The sequence below is a fragment of the Alligator sinensis genome, unplaced genomic scaffold, assembly GCF_000455745.1.
Source record: "Alligator sinensis unplaced genomic scaffold, ASM45574v1 scaffold608_2, whole genome shotgun sequence".
Lineage (NCBI taxonomy): Eukaryota > Metazoa > Chordata > Crocodylia > Alligatoridae > Alligator > Alligator sinensis.
The window spans coordinates 1,078,403-1,095,881 of NW_005842527.1; the positions used below are offsets into that span (position 1 = coordinate 1,078,403).

At 42.7% G+C, this 17,479-nt stretch overlaps 1 protein-coding gene across 1 annotated transcript in view; it reads left to right on the plus strand.

Moving 5' to 3' along the window:
* Window positions 1-17,479, plus strand: part of PPIL4 (peptidylprolyl isomerase like 4) — a 36,713-nt gene that overhangs the window by 13,082 nt on the left and 6,152 nt on the right. Inside the window, exons 8-12 of the mRNA XM_006031767.3 lie at window positions 2,103-2,227; window positions 2,827-2,893; window positions 4,449-4,560; window positions 5,858-5,954; window positions 6,423-6,561. Coding sequence (XP_006031829.1) covers window positions 2,103-2,227; window positions 2,827-2,893; window positions 4,449-4,560; window positions 5,858-5,954; window positions 6,423-6,561 — 540 coding nt within the window. The remainder of the gene's footprint in view (window positions 1-2,102; window positions 2,228-2,826; window positions 2,894-4,448; window positions 4,561-5,857; window positions 5,955-6,422; window positions 6,562-17,479) is intronic.

Consider the following 17,479-nt stretch of genomic DNA (forward strand, 5'->3'; position numbering starts at 1 on the left):
AATGTAAAGCAATGCATATTTTAGGGAACAATACCTATAGGGTGCAGAACAAAATAGATTATATGATCTATTTTCCATAACTAATTTAAAAACCAAAACTAGAAAAGTATTAAAATAGCTCGGACTTTACAAACACGATAAAATTGATACTGAAACATGATACTGTTCAGCAGCATTTTGAATTTAAGCTCATACCATGGTCTCCTTTCTGAAATGTATTTTCCTTATACTAGTTCAGTAGAAAAATAGCTAAATCTGCCTTGTTTCACAAGTGTATCAACCAAGAGACAAAAACCGAGGAGTAATTAAGTAAAACAAGTCTACCAACGTTAGTGTAAATACAGTCTGTAATTATACAGCTGAGTAGCTTGCTTGCATTTTTTTCTTAGAGACTTAATAAGTTGCATCGCTTCCATTCTAGTGAGAGATGTTTGCCATAAGAGTGCAGGCAGCAAAGCTGTGTGTACTGCAGTTAACCACTGCTAATTCATAAGCCAGAGCTGACTGTCAGTTTGGTTTTTCTGTTTCATATGACTGAATGATACTTTCATTGTAATTTCTCATTTCCTTAGTAGGTTGAGGCAAGCTGGAATTTAATATGGCTATTGCTAAACTTTAGATGAGGGTAATTCCACCTTCCAAGAAAAACAACACATAGAGAAATGACCCAATTCTATTCTTTCTCTTAAAATGTCAGCAGCGAGTCTTATGATTGTATGAATGTACATGGCAATACTGAAGCATTCTTATGTCAGCTGTGTCTTACCCCATCCACCCTCTTATGGTTTATTCAAACTATTTTGAGAATACATGTGCACACTTGTAGACCTCTTGGTACTCTTGCAAAAGATATATGTGGTGCTATTTTACTGATGGGAAAATTAAGGTAGAGAATGTCGCCAAAAAAAAAAGCAGGAGGTCTTCCTGAACCTATTAGCACATTGAGTTTACCCAGATTTAACTATGCTGTTTCTGTAGCCAGAAGCACTCAAAGGAGTAATGTAGCTGGCACCACATCTGACTGCCTTTGAATGGCCAGCATGCATTTATACCTGAGCTGAAAGGGAGTAGCTTTCACTATATATGTGGACTCCTGTGGATGTGGCAAGACTCCTTAACCATTCTGTCACCATGACCTTCAGAGTGTAAAAGGACTTGTCCCAAAGGCATGCTTATGGACAGGATTGAGAGTAAGAACCCTATGATTTCCTAGTTTCTTGTTTTAACCAAGAGACGATTCTGTTTGCAGAAAATATTCTTTTTAAGACTTCAGAATGATTTGCAAACATTTTTCCAGATTGCTATTGATTGAGTCTTGGAAGCATGTTTAAAATGTTTTAAAACCAGGGGTCAGTAACTGGATGAAATCTGGTCCACAGACCTAGGGGATTTATGCTACATTTTGGTAGGGGGAACATGTTTTGTGACTTTGCCCACATGGCGGTTGATCACTGGGGAAAAGTAGTGGCAGCAGCACTGAGGGAGGCAGACGGGATATGCATGACTGTGGCAGTGCATGCTGTGTTGGAAGCAGCCCATGCTTGGCGCTAAGGTCTATTAAAGCAACCTCCCTACTCCAAAATGTTGCCAACCCCCGCAAGACAGGTCCTGGCTCCAGAGGATGGCTATGGAGTCCCCTAAAAGATGTTGTGATCCCTGTTCTGCCCTGCTGGTCTCTTGGGCCATTGCCTTGCATTGGTTTGCCATGCCTTGATGTCTAGATGAGATATGCAAGGCTTTCCTCAGAGATCAAAGTAAGGACTTGGTGTTTCACTATGTCTCGTTCATCCCTAGGTGACCTCCTTTGGGTCCTGATCCCCATTTGGGCAAGATGCTTCTGGCCTTTCCCTTGTCCATGGGCTCCCTGGCACTGCCTTACTTGCCTTTGTGCCTCGGGGCTTGTCATCCCTTAACCGTGGCCCTCTAGGCCTTGACTGCCTTAAGGGCTCTCTGCACTCTGAGTCAGATCACTTTCTCCTCTCTGTCTTTTCTGCTACACCCTGGTCCAGGTATTTTGTGCTATGAATGTACTTAGGGCACTGAAACGCAGGAAGCTTTGTGTGGAATGAATGGCAAAGCTTTCTCTTTTGTTTGTGCAATAGGTGGGAGACTTACCAGATGCAAATATCAAGCCACCAGAAAATGTGCTGTTTGTCTGTAAACTAAATCCTGTGACCACAGATGAAGACTTGGAGATAATATTTACACGGTTTGGGCCCATTAAAAGGTAATCACTGCAGAACTGTTTGTTTTAAATTATTAATTCCTAAAGGAAAACCAAGCAGTGTAAGTGGTCTCCTTTAGACTTCATTTATCATCACTTATTCTGGTTTTCTCTGGGAAGCCACCCTGACTCCCTTTTATGTCGTGTGGCAGTGGACTGCTGGCTGACATGGTGGGGGTATTTTGGCCCAAAGTTGCCAGACTGTCACATGACTTATTTTTACACATTTAGCAGGAATTTAGAAAGTGAATCTAAGATATTTGATTTGTCTTAACTTAGTTAAATGTTCTTTGGTTGTTCATAGTTTAATGTACTTTCTATGTTTATGATGGAAAATAGATTGTGTTTTATAGTGAGTCTTTGTTTTAAAAATGTCAGACCTAATCCTAAAGCCCATGTGATTTTGCATAATTGTTGCTTACCAAAGCAGTTCAATTTTAGTCACTCATCAAAATCATAGAGATATCTGTGTGAGTAAATCTTATAGGATCATCGCAAAAGATATCTCATTAAACTGGCAGCAACCATTTAAAATTGTCGTTGCAAACATATGCTTTCAAACTGAAAAGTGTTGACTTTTTCATTTTGTGCCAATTCTTTAGCTGTGAAGTAATTCGAGACTGGAAGACAGGTGAATCGCTTTGTTATGCTTTCATTGAGTTTGAAAAGGTATGTTCTTGTGCATTTTGTGAGTAAATTTTGCTTATAAAAATACTCATACAATATGTTTATGTTATCTCCTCATACTTTCCCCACATTGGATGGAATGGCAGTGTGCAATCTTGTCAAGTGTATGTCGGGTAAGGTTCTCATTTGACTGTGGCCTGTGGAGGATGCAATTTTAGCTCAGGAAAGAAATTAAGAGCATGCCTATGTACATCTGCATTCAGCAAATAATTTAAGAACATTTTGTTTTTGGATCCAGTGGGACTTAAGCATTTTCCTGAAGTTAAATATATCCCAAAATGCTTTGCTTAAAAGGGAATAATGAAAAAATGGAAAGATAAATAGTGCAAGAAGAAAGTAAAAGATAAAGAAGCGGGAATGAAGATGAAGGATAATTGCATAGTGTGATGATGTTCTAGTGTAGGGGTGCTCAAACAAATGTGGCCCACCCAGCCTTGGAATCCAGCCCACTGGACTCCCCATGAGTTGTGAAATTTGGCTGTGGGGAGCAGTGGCAGTTAATATTGCCACCCACCCCTCTGTCAAAATCCTAAGCCCATGTGGTAGAGCAAAGCTGAGCCATGCCCCCTTCCCTCCCTGCAACTGGGTTAGGGCCACACTCCCATCCCCCCCTGCCCCCGCCCACTGTGGGACTGGGCCACTACCCCATCCCTCTTCCCAGCCAGGTTGGGGCTGGGCCATGCCTGTACCCTGCCCCTCCCCCTTCATAGCTGGTTCATGACTGGCCCATGGCCCCTTCCCCTCTTCCTGGCCAGTTTGGGGCTGTGCCATGCCCCCTCCTCATACCGGGCTGGATCAGGGCCGAGCCAAACCCTCTTCCCCCATGCGGCTGGATCGGGGTTGGGTTGCCCCCCACCTCCTTCCACATGACCGGATGGGGCCATGCAGCACCTGCTCCAGGCACTGGATTGGGACCACCAGCTAGATCTAGTCTGTGGAGGGACTCGGCCCTGTCCTTTGGCTCACTGGCCAAAAAGGTTGAATACCACTATTATAGTGTCTATAACTGGCAGCAACTTTTTACCAGTTACCAAGTAAGAGCATCCTGTCCTTGGTATGTGATTTGAGCAGTAAATATTGTTCTGAAGGTGTAAATCTTTTTTGGGTGGTGTTATTCTATAACCTGCAGAAAGGTGGTGTGACTGAAATGGAAAAGTATATCAGACCCATTCATGTAATTGAGTTATACTCTTTAATAAATCAGTTGTCTTAATAATTTCTCTGAACATAGTTTTCTGAACATAACACACAGTAGTTATATACATTTATGCCAGTATAGATTGTTCTAAAAATGGAACATTTGCACTGAGTTGACACAAGATGTCATCACACTTAAAAATAGAGATGCAAAGAGCTCTGTAATTTAGCTCATTCTAGAAACAGAAATATGTATTTTCACCCATTTGTGGCTTATTTATTAGGAATCTCTGTGCCGATATTGGATTTAAACTTTGGATTTAAACATTGATTTCTTAGGAATATTTTTATAAATTTTAAAAAATCTTGACTTAAAATTTTCTGGAAATATCAATATCAGGAGGAAGATTGTGAGAGAGCATACTTCAAAATGGATAACGTGCTCATAGACGACCGGAGGATACACGTGGATTTTAGCCAGTCTGTTGCAAAGGTGAAATGGAAAGGAAAAGGTAGCTTTATTTGTCACACTTTGATTTTGCACTCCCTTCACACACTAAGCTAGTGAATAGGGCTCCTAAACTAGGATTGTTGTGTAGCCTAAGTAGTTCTGCTACAAATGTTATCGTCTTTTAAGGGAATAGAGTAATGTTACTGACTGCATGTGGTAATTCAGCAGACTACTAAATCAGCTATATTTTTCCTTCGTAATAGGTTTACCCAAGCTTTAAAAGGGATCTTTTAGGATATTCTTTATTAGCTGTATGGAAATGTAGTTCAGTCTTCCTTTTAGGTTTCTGTCCTTTTCTCAGTGCACAATTATAATTGCAGAATTAAAACTGAGACTGTCTCCACCATGTCTCGGTGCTCTTGGGGAAGGATGCTTTCACATATGCCCCATCCACCTGCTTCTGTTCGCATGTGTCAAACCTAGAAATGCAGCAGAGAATCTGTCTGGGTGTGCTGCTACAGCTGCTGTCAAGTATGCTGGCAACAGAGGTCTGAGAAGGCACCCACAGAATGGCTTTGCTGGTACATATCTGGGTTTTCTGTGTGCAAGCAGAAGGAGATACATAGGGCCTGATTAAGAGAATCAGCATCTCTGAGAGCACCGAGAAACAGTACAGACCTACCTTGCAGTGTGTTGACATTTAATACTCCTGTTTGCAGTACCAGCCAACACCATAAGGTGGCAGCAGCTAGTTTTAAAGTAAATGTGGGAAGTATGAAAAATGAAATCCACTATGCCCCTCTGTAAATATAAACTCATGAAAAGGATTTTAAAAGTATGCATCTGTTTGGCGGGATTCTTCCCCTGCCCCCCCCCTTGCAGTATCTCTTCCTCCAGGTGTCAAAATGAGCAGTAAGTTGTTTAATTCTGAAAATAGGAATTTAAGCTTTAAGTAGATCAATCTAGGACTGGCTCCAGCCCTTTAAAAAAAAATTGGAAAAACACAACCAATTGCCACATTGTGTCCTGTGATCTTGCCAGTGTTCTGAATCCAGTGGCAAGGAGTGGCAAGGAAACAATGGCTTGGTCAGATCTTCTCTGGCATGCAGAACTAGGAAAAGAAAAATTGTGGCCTGATCACTCCTGTGTTGCAGTTGGTTTGGTCATGCAAATTGCGACGCCATTTCTGGAGCTGGCGACTTCTGTATATCCTTTTAAAGTAACGATGAAAGTTGGGGAAACCTTAGCCATAAAGTAAACAGCAGTTTTTCCATGGAATGTGTGCTGTATGCCTGTGGCTTTGCTGGCTTTGTAAGGGGAAGATGAATGTCTGACTGATGCTGTTTTCTTCTGACCAGGTGGGAAATATACTAAAGATGATTTTAAAGAATATGAAAAGGAATCCGGTAAACCTTCCAAATTATCTCTGAAAGAGAGAGCTAAACCAAAGCAAGAGTATCCTTACCCATTCCTTTACCTGCATGACACCTTTACCTGTAATGTAATAGGCTTTCAACTAGGCATAATGAAAACATAAAAAAATTACACTTTCTCTAATTTTTCAAGCAAATGTTTTGGCTTCTGCTAGATTGGAATGAAATGTTTTTGCCTTGTTCATTTGCTATCTTGAAAAAAATACCATCAGGTCATAATGAGGTGTTTTACATTCAAATGACACAAATGTTAACAACCTCCCTGCTACAGAGTAATGCATTCTAAGCAGAGGTCAGCCAACTTTACTCTTAGCAACTTCAGTATCGTGTTTATGTATGTGTTGTTTTTCATTTAAAAAAAAAATATTGGCCCTCTAAATGTTTACACCTGTGTTCAAGGGTGGGTACAGTTGCTTTGTGAGCGTTTCCTGTTTTTAATGTATATTAATACTAAATTAGTGTTGGTATGGTCCTTAACTACTTGCTGTAGTTCCAAGTACAATCTGATGCTGGATGAACAAGAAGAGGAATCTAAAGCTAGTCACTCTCACTCAGGCAAAAAGCACAAGAAGAAGAAGCACCGGCATTCTGATGATGAAGAGGACAATAAGCGGACCAAAAAATCCAAGGTACTGAACTGTCATCCTTGTGCTGGGAACTTAATTTGATACTGATCATAAAAGGTTTCCTCCTCTTAATAACTTCCCAAAAAGAAGAGTTGGTTCTGTCCCTGAGGACCTTAACTGCCAAGTCTCTTAACTGGAATATTTTTGAATGAAGGACAAGCTCTGCAGTATCTGAGACTACCCAGATAGTCTTTAGTTTCCATGATTTGGCATACCTGGATACCGTGAGAAGGCAACTTCTCTTCTAAGTAGCAGTGTTTCAGCACTGAATATTTTATTTGCATGTTACAAATGATAAATTAGTATAATTTTAACCATATTTTCATGGATGTAAAATATTTTTAATGCACTTGCTGGAATAGTGCATGTGAATTTCTCTTATGGGGGCTCAGAAACAGAGTCTGCTTATGATTTTTACGCAACTTTTAGGTGACTCAGAGGCATAAATGTAACATCTCTGTTCCTGTAGCATTCTAAATTTGCATAAGATGACTTGGGGTTTTATATTATAAAAGTGAGTAATTGCTACCATTTAGGGGCATCCCCTTGCTTCACTTGTTCCAGTGGTTTAGGGTGAAATTCTATTTAAAAAGTAGTCTTATAGGGGTTTTTTTTTATTTCTTTCTGTAATGTCATTCATGCAAAAACATAGTTGATTAGCATTGTTTTTTAAAATGTGTTGTGCTGTGGAGTTTATGGCAGATTTCATAAGCCTTAAGCAAGGTTGGTTTGGTAATATCTTTTACTGGGCTAATTGTATAGCTGGACGTGTTTGGCTACAAAATGCCCTTCCTCAGGTCTGGAAAAGAAGCAGATACCACTTTAGCCAAATGCTGTTTAAAGCTATGATTTTTTTTCCTTCAATTCCATTGTGTAAATGAAAGTAGTTCAGTGATTCTCAACTAGGGTGCTGTGAGATCCTTTTAGGGGTGTTGCAGGGTACTGCACAATTGTTAGATGTGCAAACATGATTCACAAAACTCACAGATTCCAGGAAGGAATTCATGATGTTAAAAGCATTCAAACCTGTTGTGGTCTTCGTAAGTTCTTTGCAACAGAAAAAATTCTCTATTTTTCTGTAGGCAAAAAAAAATTGAAACCTGAAAGTTGGCATTTTCCAAGAGATGCCTTAAGTCTAAACTCAAGGCATCCCTTGGTAAAAAGGTTGAGAACCACTGAAATAGTGACTTGAAGGACAGTAAACTTGTGAAACAAAGAGAAGCTACCAGAAGTAGCTGCAAACATACTAAAGTTGAAACAGAAAAACCTACCCTATTTCTTGAATCCACAACAAGCTTCCCCCCCAGCAGTCAACTGGGCAGGGAGTGAGTAGGGAAGCCTTGTCTTAAATTTGAGTACCTATATGGGGAAGGTAGGCTGAAGCCAGAGCTGCAGCAGCCACCTACCAGCCAGGGAGGGAGGGAGTGCCAGTTTGGGGGGTGCAGGAGTGACCTTAAGGTGGCGAGGGAGTGCACAGAAGACACCTGCAATGCGCAGCATCGGAGACCACACAGCTTGCCCCCCTTTCAACCTCCCCCATCCCTTGCTGCTTACTTTTGACTGTGGCTCTGGTTCTGGCCTGGGCTCTGGCCCCAACATGACTGGGCCCAGATCTACCATTGCTACTTCTGCGTGGTGGGGCTGGGGCTGCTGCCATGGCTGGCTGCCCTGGAGCTAGAGCCACCACAGAAGCAATCTGGGTGAGGGGCAAGCATGACACGGAGTGGGGCAAGGGGTGGTGGGTCAGGCACAGGCTTGGGTGGGGAGAGGCACTCAAGACAGGTGGAGCGGGCGGGGGGCAAATGGCAGGAGAGGCAGACACAGGCATAGGGGAGGACGAGGCAGAGGGACAACGGTTGGGAGGTCTGGCCTCCTGCTCCCCTAGTGCTGCCTTCCTTACCACAGAGGTGAGGGAGCAACAAATTAAGATGAACCTCCAATAATTGGATTCTGTTCATGGAAAATTATAACAAATCATTTTCTGTGTATAGAATCTAATTATTATAGGATTGCCTTAAATTCAAAGTCATCTTGGATTCAGTTATGTACGGTAATTACCAAATGTAAAAGGATAAGACTATTCAGAAGGGAAGATAACTTTTATTACTTACAGCACCCAGGGAGGTTAACAGAAGGAGCAAGTAATCATAATGAGCTATAAAACTACTCTCTCTGTTTAGTTCATGATATTTTGTGTCTGGGGGAATATTTCTATCAAAGGGTGGTCCTCTTCAAGTACAGGCTATAGTTCAATCTTTCTTATAGGTTCCAACATGGAGTGTGTGGTTAGCAGGTGTTTGCTTTCTGTATTGTATTAGGTTTGCACAGGTATTTGGGTGGTTCTTTCAAAAATGCACTTTTTCTCTTCTACGGTGTCTTTGCTGCATAAAGGTTGGTGAAAGAAGGCTTGTGACTATTTTCTTCAGAGCAGATATTATCTCTGAGGACCTGGCTATAGATTACAGGCTTTCTTGGTGTGTTTGGGATGATTATTAGTTTTTTGGAGATAAATGTGGTGGTCCATAGGTGGTTTGTATATAATACTTAGTAGCAGGGGTTGTCAACCAGGGGTACGTGAACTCCTGGGGGTACTTGGGAAGGCCCCAGCGGGTACATGGCAGCGGCGCAGAGAAGCAGGGGTACTTGGGGAGTGTACCGCACGCTGCTGCCTGCCTCCACGTGGCACGGTGGTAGTGCACGGTGCCAGCACCCCTCCCCCCGTCCCCCAGTCGACTGGCCACAACCAGTTGCCAGGGCGGGCCCCCCCCACCCTGCTTGTCAACCGGCTGCTGGGGGGGCCCCCTCCCCTCGCTCGTCCTGGACTGTAGTCCAGGAGGGATACCCACCAAAAAGGATACACTCCTTAAAAAAGGTTGAAAACTCCTGCTTTGTAGAATGCCATTCTGAATGTAGATTGTGGCATCTGGAAAGTTGATGTTAGTGTAAAAGTATTCCAGAAAATCTGATAGAAGGGCAGTGGTGGTTGGAGCTGTGGTAGAAATCAGTGCTAACGTCATCTGTGTATAGCAGGTATAATAAAGGTTTGATAGGGCAGTTTTCTCAAATGTCCTCTTCATGTGCCGCCTTTAAGAGGTTGGCATGTTGGGGTCCAAGTTTTGTCCCTGTACCTCCTCTGCCCAAGATTTGGAGGAAATGTCTGGTGAAAGTAAAATTGTTGTGGATGAAGGTGAACGAATGAATTTGTGCAGTATCTTGTGGTTGTAAATCCAAGTGTAGTCCATGTATGTGTGGGTATTTCAGGCAGGAAGTAATGCCTTCATGGTGCAGGATGTTACTGTACAGGCTATTGACATGCATGGTCACAAATCTGGCCTCCTTGGAGAGGTGCTTAGTGTTTGGGATCTTGTGGAAGAAGTCTGTTATGGCTTGTGGGAAACTTGCTTTTTGAGTGACAAGTAGTTTCAGAATGGTTTCTGTGAATCTTGGTAGTTCTTCAGTGAGGGTACCGAGTTTGAAATGGTGTGTCTGCTAGAGTTTTCTTATTTATTTATTTTAAGGAGTATGTAAAATAAGGACAGGGTTAAATGTGGGAGCAGTAGTGTAGACCAAGCATAGGCATCTTTCCTAACATGTCACAAGAACTCCTGGTGGAAAAAAAACCCCTGAATCAGTGTGTACTATAGCTTTCACTATTTATGACTGCTCCTGAAATAGACTGTTTGTTAATTTTCCCAGCCTCCCTCATTGAAGGGAAAATCATTTTATGTTGTGTTCAGGCTAAATTTTAGCAGTGTGAACAATTTACTTCATTGAGAGATGGTCTTCCAGGATTAGAGTACATATTATTATATTTAGAATAACTGAACTATATGTAATGTATGATTTATATTGGCCATAAATAAGAGATAAGAAGCAGTGGTAATTACATTGTATTTTCAGCTTGTGCTTTCATGTTGGCTAAGCTGTTTAGACGTAGTAGTTTGAGATGGACCTATTGTATTGGTCACAAAGTACTATTTTCAGGCCATATTCTGTTGTGAGGTAAAGAAATTATGGCATCCATCCTGCATTTTAGAGGCAGTGAGGCACAGGGGAGACAGCGCTCAAACAGGTGACCTTGATAGGCATAGATAAAAGGCTGGAGGTACACTGAACCTGGCTTTCACATGCAAGCATGGCATTTCAGACTGAATAACACACTGTAAGTTATGCTTAGTGTAAAGCATTAAGACACGCTCTAAACTTTAGAGCGTGTCTTAATGCTATACACTAAGCATAACTTTAGAGTCTAAAGAGTTCATATAACCCTACTCTTCTATTTTGATATTTTTTTCATAACAAGATCAGAATTGATCCCTAAGAATTTAAGGGTTTGTCCTTATTCTGTTTCTCCATAAGCAGGAACATTGCAACTAGAATTTATTATGCTTCATTACGTAAGTATATTAAAATCTACATTGAAGGAATTTTCATGCAAAGTCAAGTACTCAGATATTGGGAATACCATCGCTGAAGTTGACCATGCAGTCTTAGTTTGGCTTTCTTTTGGTATGTCCTTTGTCTGTTTATTTGATTACTTACTATTTTTTCTGTAGGGACCCTGCCTTATTTAGTGATCATACAGTTTATTCAAACAGCAAAAACAACCAAATTGGGCAAAGAAAGTTTGCACCATGAGGTGCCAAAGTGGAGGCTCCTGTCACATGGAGCAGAATGCTGCTGTGGGAGAGGTGTCACCCTGGGGAGCCACCATGGTGAACCCTTTGCTGGTCCTGCAACTGTTGCAGTTGTATGATGAGCAAAGATTTAAAGCCCTGAATTGGGCAGCAGTTTTAGGGCAAAGGAAGGCTTAACCTGGGTCTTGGCAGTAACACGCAGTGCCTTCTCTCAAAGCGGCATCCTGCTGCTGCTCTTAGCTCCCTCCCTGTGGTCTGGTGCCATCTTTTCTGAGCACCCAGGACTTGTGTGCTAAGTTCTGGCCTACCTTTAGCGCCAGCTTTGGTCATTAGCTGGTTAGACCCTTTAGATCCATATCACACTTCACTTCAGTTAATGTAATATCTGGTAGGATGTTATTTTTTACATGAACGAATAGGAAGATGTGAGAGCTTGTCAGGGGTTCCCAATACCTGAAAGTAAGTTCTTCGTTTGCAGGTTCTCGGGAGGGTTTTTCAGTGCTTGATCATGCCGTACCTGGATGGTCCACCCATCCACTTGTATCTTAGCTTGTGCCTCCAAACCCCCTCAGCTGATGTCCAGCCTCTTACCACTTTTCATTTCTCAGTCCACTGTATTTCCATTATGACTGTCTATTTTCTCCATGCTGTCCAGGTGCCCATAGGAATGTCTACCTTCTCTGTTCTATGGCAAAGCACACAATGCCCCACCTTACCCAGGTGCTAGAAGGAGCCATTCCAGGGGAAGCCCTGCATACTCTGTAGCACTAGACTGAAGTATTTTCTATCACAGTTTTGAGGATCTCACACACACACACACACACACACACACACACACACACACACACACACACACACACACACACACACACACCCGTTTGACGCCTAGGAGGTGTGAGAGGATGGAGCATACCTATTGTAAATGGCATCCTCACAGTTTAGTCGCCAAGGAAGTCTCCACTGATTATATATGAACTGTGTTTTTCAGAGGCTCACAATTCACCTGAGTTTGGGGAAACTTTCTTGCAAACAGAGGGAAGTACACTGCTGAGATACCCCTGTTCAGATGTTAAGTCCCTACTGCGAAGGTGTTAGAATGTATTGACAGCCAGTTGTAAAGACTTTTTAAATGTAAACCAAAAAATGCACTCTTCTTGGAAACATCTGCAGGATTTTAGCTGAAAACTTTAAAAAAAATCAAATTGAGGCAAACATCTGGTTTAGAAATTTCTAAACTGATCAGTTAGCTTGGCAACATTTTTATTAGGAACTGAAAACAGGGTTTTATAATGGGAAGTATTGGGCAACTTTAACTGCGGTTGATGCTACAGGCTTCACTTATAACAACAGTGATTAAAGAGGAGGAGGGGGTTTTATGATCTCAGTAGTTTCCGTGATGCTGAGTTGTTTTTCTGCTAATTGACACTTTTTTTTTTTTTTACCTTCAGTGTGTTTTGACTCATCCTTCTTTATAGTCCACCACTTGTTTCCTGAATCTTCAGGTTATGTATTCATGTTTAAGAATTATTTTTGACTCTTACCCCGTGTTTCTTGATTCCAGAGGTTTGAGCTAGTTGGGTGTTGTGGGGTTTTCTTCAGTAGGTAACAGGATGTGGGTTGGGAGCAGGTGGGTGCAGCGGTTTTAAGGGCAGTGAACAGGAGCTTTCAATACTTCACACACTTCTATTTGAGAACAGTATATTTATTTATGGCTTTGTTTCCTTTCCAATGTTTTTACTTTTGCTGTCAGTGTATGCTGCTTTGGATTTTCCTATTATAATGACTGAGTCTGTGGGAGGAATAGCAGTTTTTTTTGTCCAAAGGATTTTTATTAATCATACAGCCTTGCTAACTTTCAGTTTTGCTGTAACTTTTAGTTGTTGATTTTAGCAAAGCTGTAGTTGGCATCACAACTACAAACCCAAACTCCCTAGGGGTTTGTTTGCTTGAGACCACCATGGTCTTATCTGATTGCTGAAGGTAGTCCCAGAAGCCAGAAGCATGGCTTCTAGAGCAGGGGGATCCCTGGATCCTTCTGACTCTGAAGATCCTGGCCTTGCAGTTTCTTGCCCTTCCCGGTTCTCCATGGCCCTGATTCAAGAAGCTAGCACCCAGTATGCTCCTAAGAGAGACACTTAACCTCCTGTTGGGGCAGCTCAGCACAACCCACCGTTCCAAGCAGCACAATATTGGTGTCTTGAGTAAAGGCATTTCTTGGGGCAGAGGGGAGCCAGAAGTTCTCTGTCCCCTCCAAAGAGATTAAGCAGTCTCTCCATTCCCAGTCCAGCCCACACAACCCAGAGCACCCCAGATGTTCAGCTGTTCCCTTTCCAGTCTTGAGCTCCCCAAAACTTTTCCAGTTGTCTCAACTTTCAGACTGTTCTGACCAGAAGTTTACAGGCTGCTTCCCCAGCCTGCTGTCCCATTGTCATATTTATCTCATCCTGGGTGTGGGGCATCTCACCTTTTGTAGGTATGTCAGCAAAGCTATTCAAAACTATTTGATGCTAAAGGTTCATCTTGTCTTGTCCTGCACATAGCTAGATGTGGAACTTAACCCTTTGTTGTTTGTATACAGGTTAATGAGATAAACTGAGTCACAAAATACTATAACAACATGAATACAGTCAGCCCAGAAATAGCACAATAAAATCTGTAGTCACAGGGGTTTTTTAAGTACTTTTGGCCACACTGTTTAGTGTGAGTCTGCTGACCTTGCTGTTTAGTCAGATATTGTTCTCTTCTGGCTTTAAGCTTTTAATATGTCGACAACCAGGTTTGATCTAAAGTTTCTTATTTGAAAAGACAGCTGCTAGTATGAATGCCTATTTGATCTTCGCACTAGAAGAATGGGTTTGTTTATGTGTAACACATGTGCAATTTCTTTGTGGTGGTAACTCTGCCTTCCCATGTGGAAATTTGGCTCCTTCAATTGCTACCCCACGCTTTGCCAAGAAAGCCCCCTTGTAGTAAGACTGCATCTCGCATCCCAAACCTGAGCTTGCAGACAACTGCCATGAAAAAACAAAGCCAGAAAAATTCCTTCCCTATCCCCGCCCATTGCATTTGCACAGGGAATTTCTTTATCCCTGGTCTCTAACTTTGCAGTGAACTAAGAAACAGGATGTCCTCCCTTAACCAATGACAGGTGTAAGATTCAGTATCGGAAAATCAGGAATTGGCAACCAAGGGATTGATCTTGTTTTCAAAGTATGATCTTCCCCTTGCCCTTTTCAGTTAACAAAAACATGTTTATAGTTCTGGTTTGTCATAAGATGCTGGATTTTAAATAGGTCTATATGTGCAGAGGAGCAGTTAAAGCGGGGAAAAAGCAATAAAAAATTAAGCCTTTTGTTAAATATTAAAATGGTTCTCATACATATTCATAATATGTAACATATGATCTTTTCTATCCATAACCGAAACTCTTCTCCAGACTGGTCATTTTGTATATTGATATACAGAAGCAGTATTTTCTTTGGTCTTAACAAATGCAAACTTGCCCTGCCCATGTATTTCCTGGAAGATAGATTTGAATTGAATAATGGATTCCTCAACTGTCCAGATCAAAAGGGGCCACTTCACATACTGTCTTTAATTTCTTTTAACTGGCCTGGCATTTGATTTCCCCACAGTAATCATACAGTAATTCCATAGCATACAATAATAATACTTTTTCCCAGAGCTGCATTTAACTATCTAAACCACAAAAACATTATTTCTCATCCTGAAATCCCCTACTTCAGTCCATATACACCTTCCCACTTCTGCAGCAGATGACAGAGGTCATTCAAACAGAAGTCTCCTCTACTTACAGCCCCCTGAGACATCCTGACAGCAGATCCATTCTGTGCAGTGACTAAGGTGGGCTCTTATAGAAATAATAGAATACAATTGTGTAATTGAAGAAAGTATCATGATGTATATGGACAATGGTGTTTGTCAGTAGGGCTGAAATCTTTAGAATCTGCAGTACAGACCCCTGCTGTTTGTGGTAACCAAGTAATTGGTAGCAGCAGTAGGTAGTCCCTAAAATGGAAATGAGGCACATGCTGGCGGTGGAATTTGAAGCTGTTTGAGAGCAGAGGATTGTTTAGACTCGAGATTCCTGATTGAATTCCAGGTCCTGGTGAGCAAAGTGTTCTAGATTTTTGTGCCCACTGCCCTTGTCCCAGCACTAACTTAACTGTCTTACTCCTTGGCAGTGTGAATGGATTAATCTGTAGCTAAATATGTGTGTTGGTGGGGGGGAGGGCAGGAGGAAGGGATGACCTTAATTTGTATCAGCTGTTCTGCAAACATTTTATGTAGCTGTTCCTATCCCGTAGGAAACAAACTAAATTTGGGCATCTTAGCCCTGAATGAATAGGGTAAATTAGTACAGTTTAGCTTCTATATAATGGAGAATATAAAGCAACTGATGTGTAAGGTAAGTCGCTTCCCACCTTTAACTTGGTATAATTTTTGTTTATCTTACAGTCTCTGCACAGCCTGTCCTAAACCTCGTCCCCTACCCTGTCCAAAGCTCCTTCTTCAACTTGTCATCTCTGTCTCCCCAGCTTCTTATCCCAGTTTGTTTTATATCCTGGCCTGAGGGAAACTTCAAACAGCATAAGCTTTGGATAGCTGGCTCTTGATACCTCCAGTCTCACAGCATGATGTGCAGGATACACTGGATTTGTGATCAGACAAGTGTGGAGAGAAATGGTAACAAAGCCATTGTGCTCCTGTGAAGTGGTCCCATTGTACAAGTTGTCAGCAGTCCTTCAATACGAGGATGTCAGTCTTTTATTAAATAGAGAAGTCAGTGGTGAGTCCATAGATGATTGAGGAGGCTGGTCAGAGATCCACATGTTCAACTGCAGACCTGGCAAATAGTTCTGGGAGAAAGGAGCAGATCTTGGTGAAGTCAGGTCACAGTTCTTTCCCTTTGTCTCTCTTGCCTATTCATCTACATGGTGGGGCAAGTTTGCTCAAAGTGATTGATGCCTTGTGTCATGTGTTATGGTACCACTGTGGACAATTCAGTGCTCGAGTCTCCCACCTATTGATGTTTAATATTGCCTTTCTTCAGATTAGCCTTCAGGGTGTTCTCAAATCTCTTCTTTTGCTCACCTCTAAAGTGGTGACCATCGGTGAGTTGGGAGTATAGAATCTACTTTGAGACCCGTTTGTTAGGCATCCGTATCTCCTGTCCAGTGGAGTTGGTACCATATAAACATGGCTCAATGGTGGTGCTGCATGCTTTAGCGAAAATGCTAGTGTTCATTTTTCTGCCCTCACAGTTGATGTGGAGGATTTTCCAAAGACCTTACTGATGGTAACATTCAGCTTTCAGGTGTGTTCAGTATGTCATCCAAGTTTCACATCCATACAGCAGTATTGGGATGACAGCATCCTGGTAGACAAGAAGTTTGATTTAGGTCCTGATGTCATGGTCATTGAAAGCATGATTTTGGAGACATCCAATGACAACTCTATCCCTCTCCTATTGGAACTGGAGTCAAGCAAGATAGAGAGCACCGATGCTCTCTTCCATCTATTTACCCAAATCCAAGATGACTTCAACCTGAAGGTGACCTCCCTAGTAATTAGATTCTATAAATTCTAAAATTATAAAAGCCTTTCTCTGTCTGTCTGTCCGTAATGCTTTAGTCACGCTCTCATTGGCTGACTGAAATGGCCAGTCAGAGTGCAAATAAGTGTTTGGACAGGGGGTGGCTGCACGGCGGAGCGCTGCCACGATGGTGGGGGCACAGAACGGAGCGGGGGGTGAGGGGCCAGCCTGCCCTGCTCCCTGCAGGTGGTGACGATGGAGCAGAGGGCGGGGTAAGGCCACCAGAGCTGGCCTTGCCCCCCACCCCCCTTTGCTCCTTAGAGGTGGTGTTGGGGGTGGGGGCGAGGCTGAGGCCACCGGCACTTGCCTTGGCCCACCCCTCTCCCTTCTATCATTGCCGTGCTGAGGCCACCGGCGCTTGCCTTGGCCCACCCCTCTCCTTTCCATCATTGCCAATGTGGGCTGACACCATGGCGGTGGGAGGAAGAACGGGTCCAACATGGGTGGGGGAGGAGTGGGCACACCGTGGCAGCAGCAGTGGTGGGGAGGGGAGGGGAGGAGTGGGCCCAGGCCCAACGCAGCAGGGAGGAGGAGTGAGCCTGAGGTGGGGGAGAAGCTGTCCCACTGTGGTGGTGGGTGGAGAGCAGCAGGCCTGGCCTGGCCCGGCCCAACGCAGCAGTGGCAGGGGGAGGGGAGGAGAGGCCTCTTCCTTCCCTTGGGCCCAGGC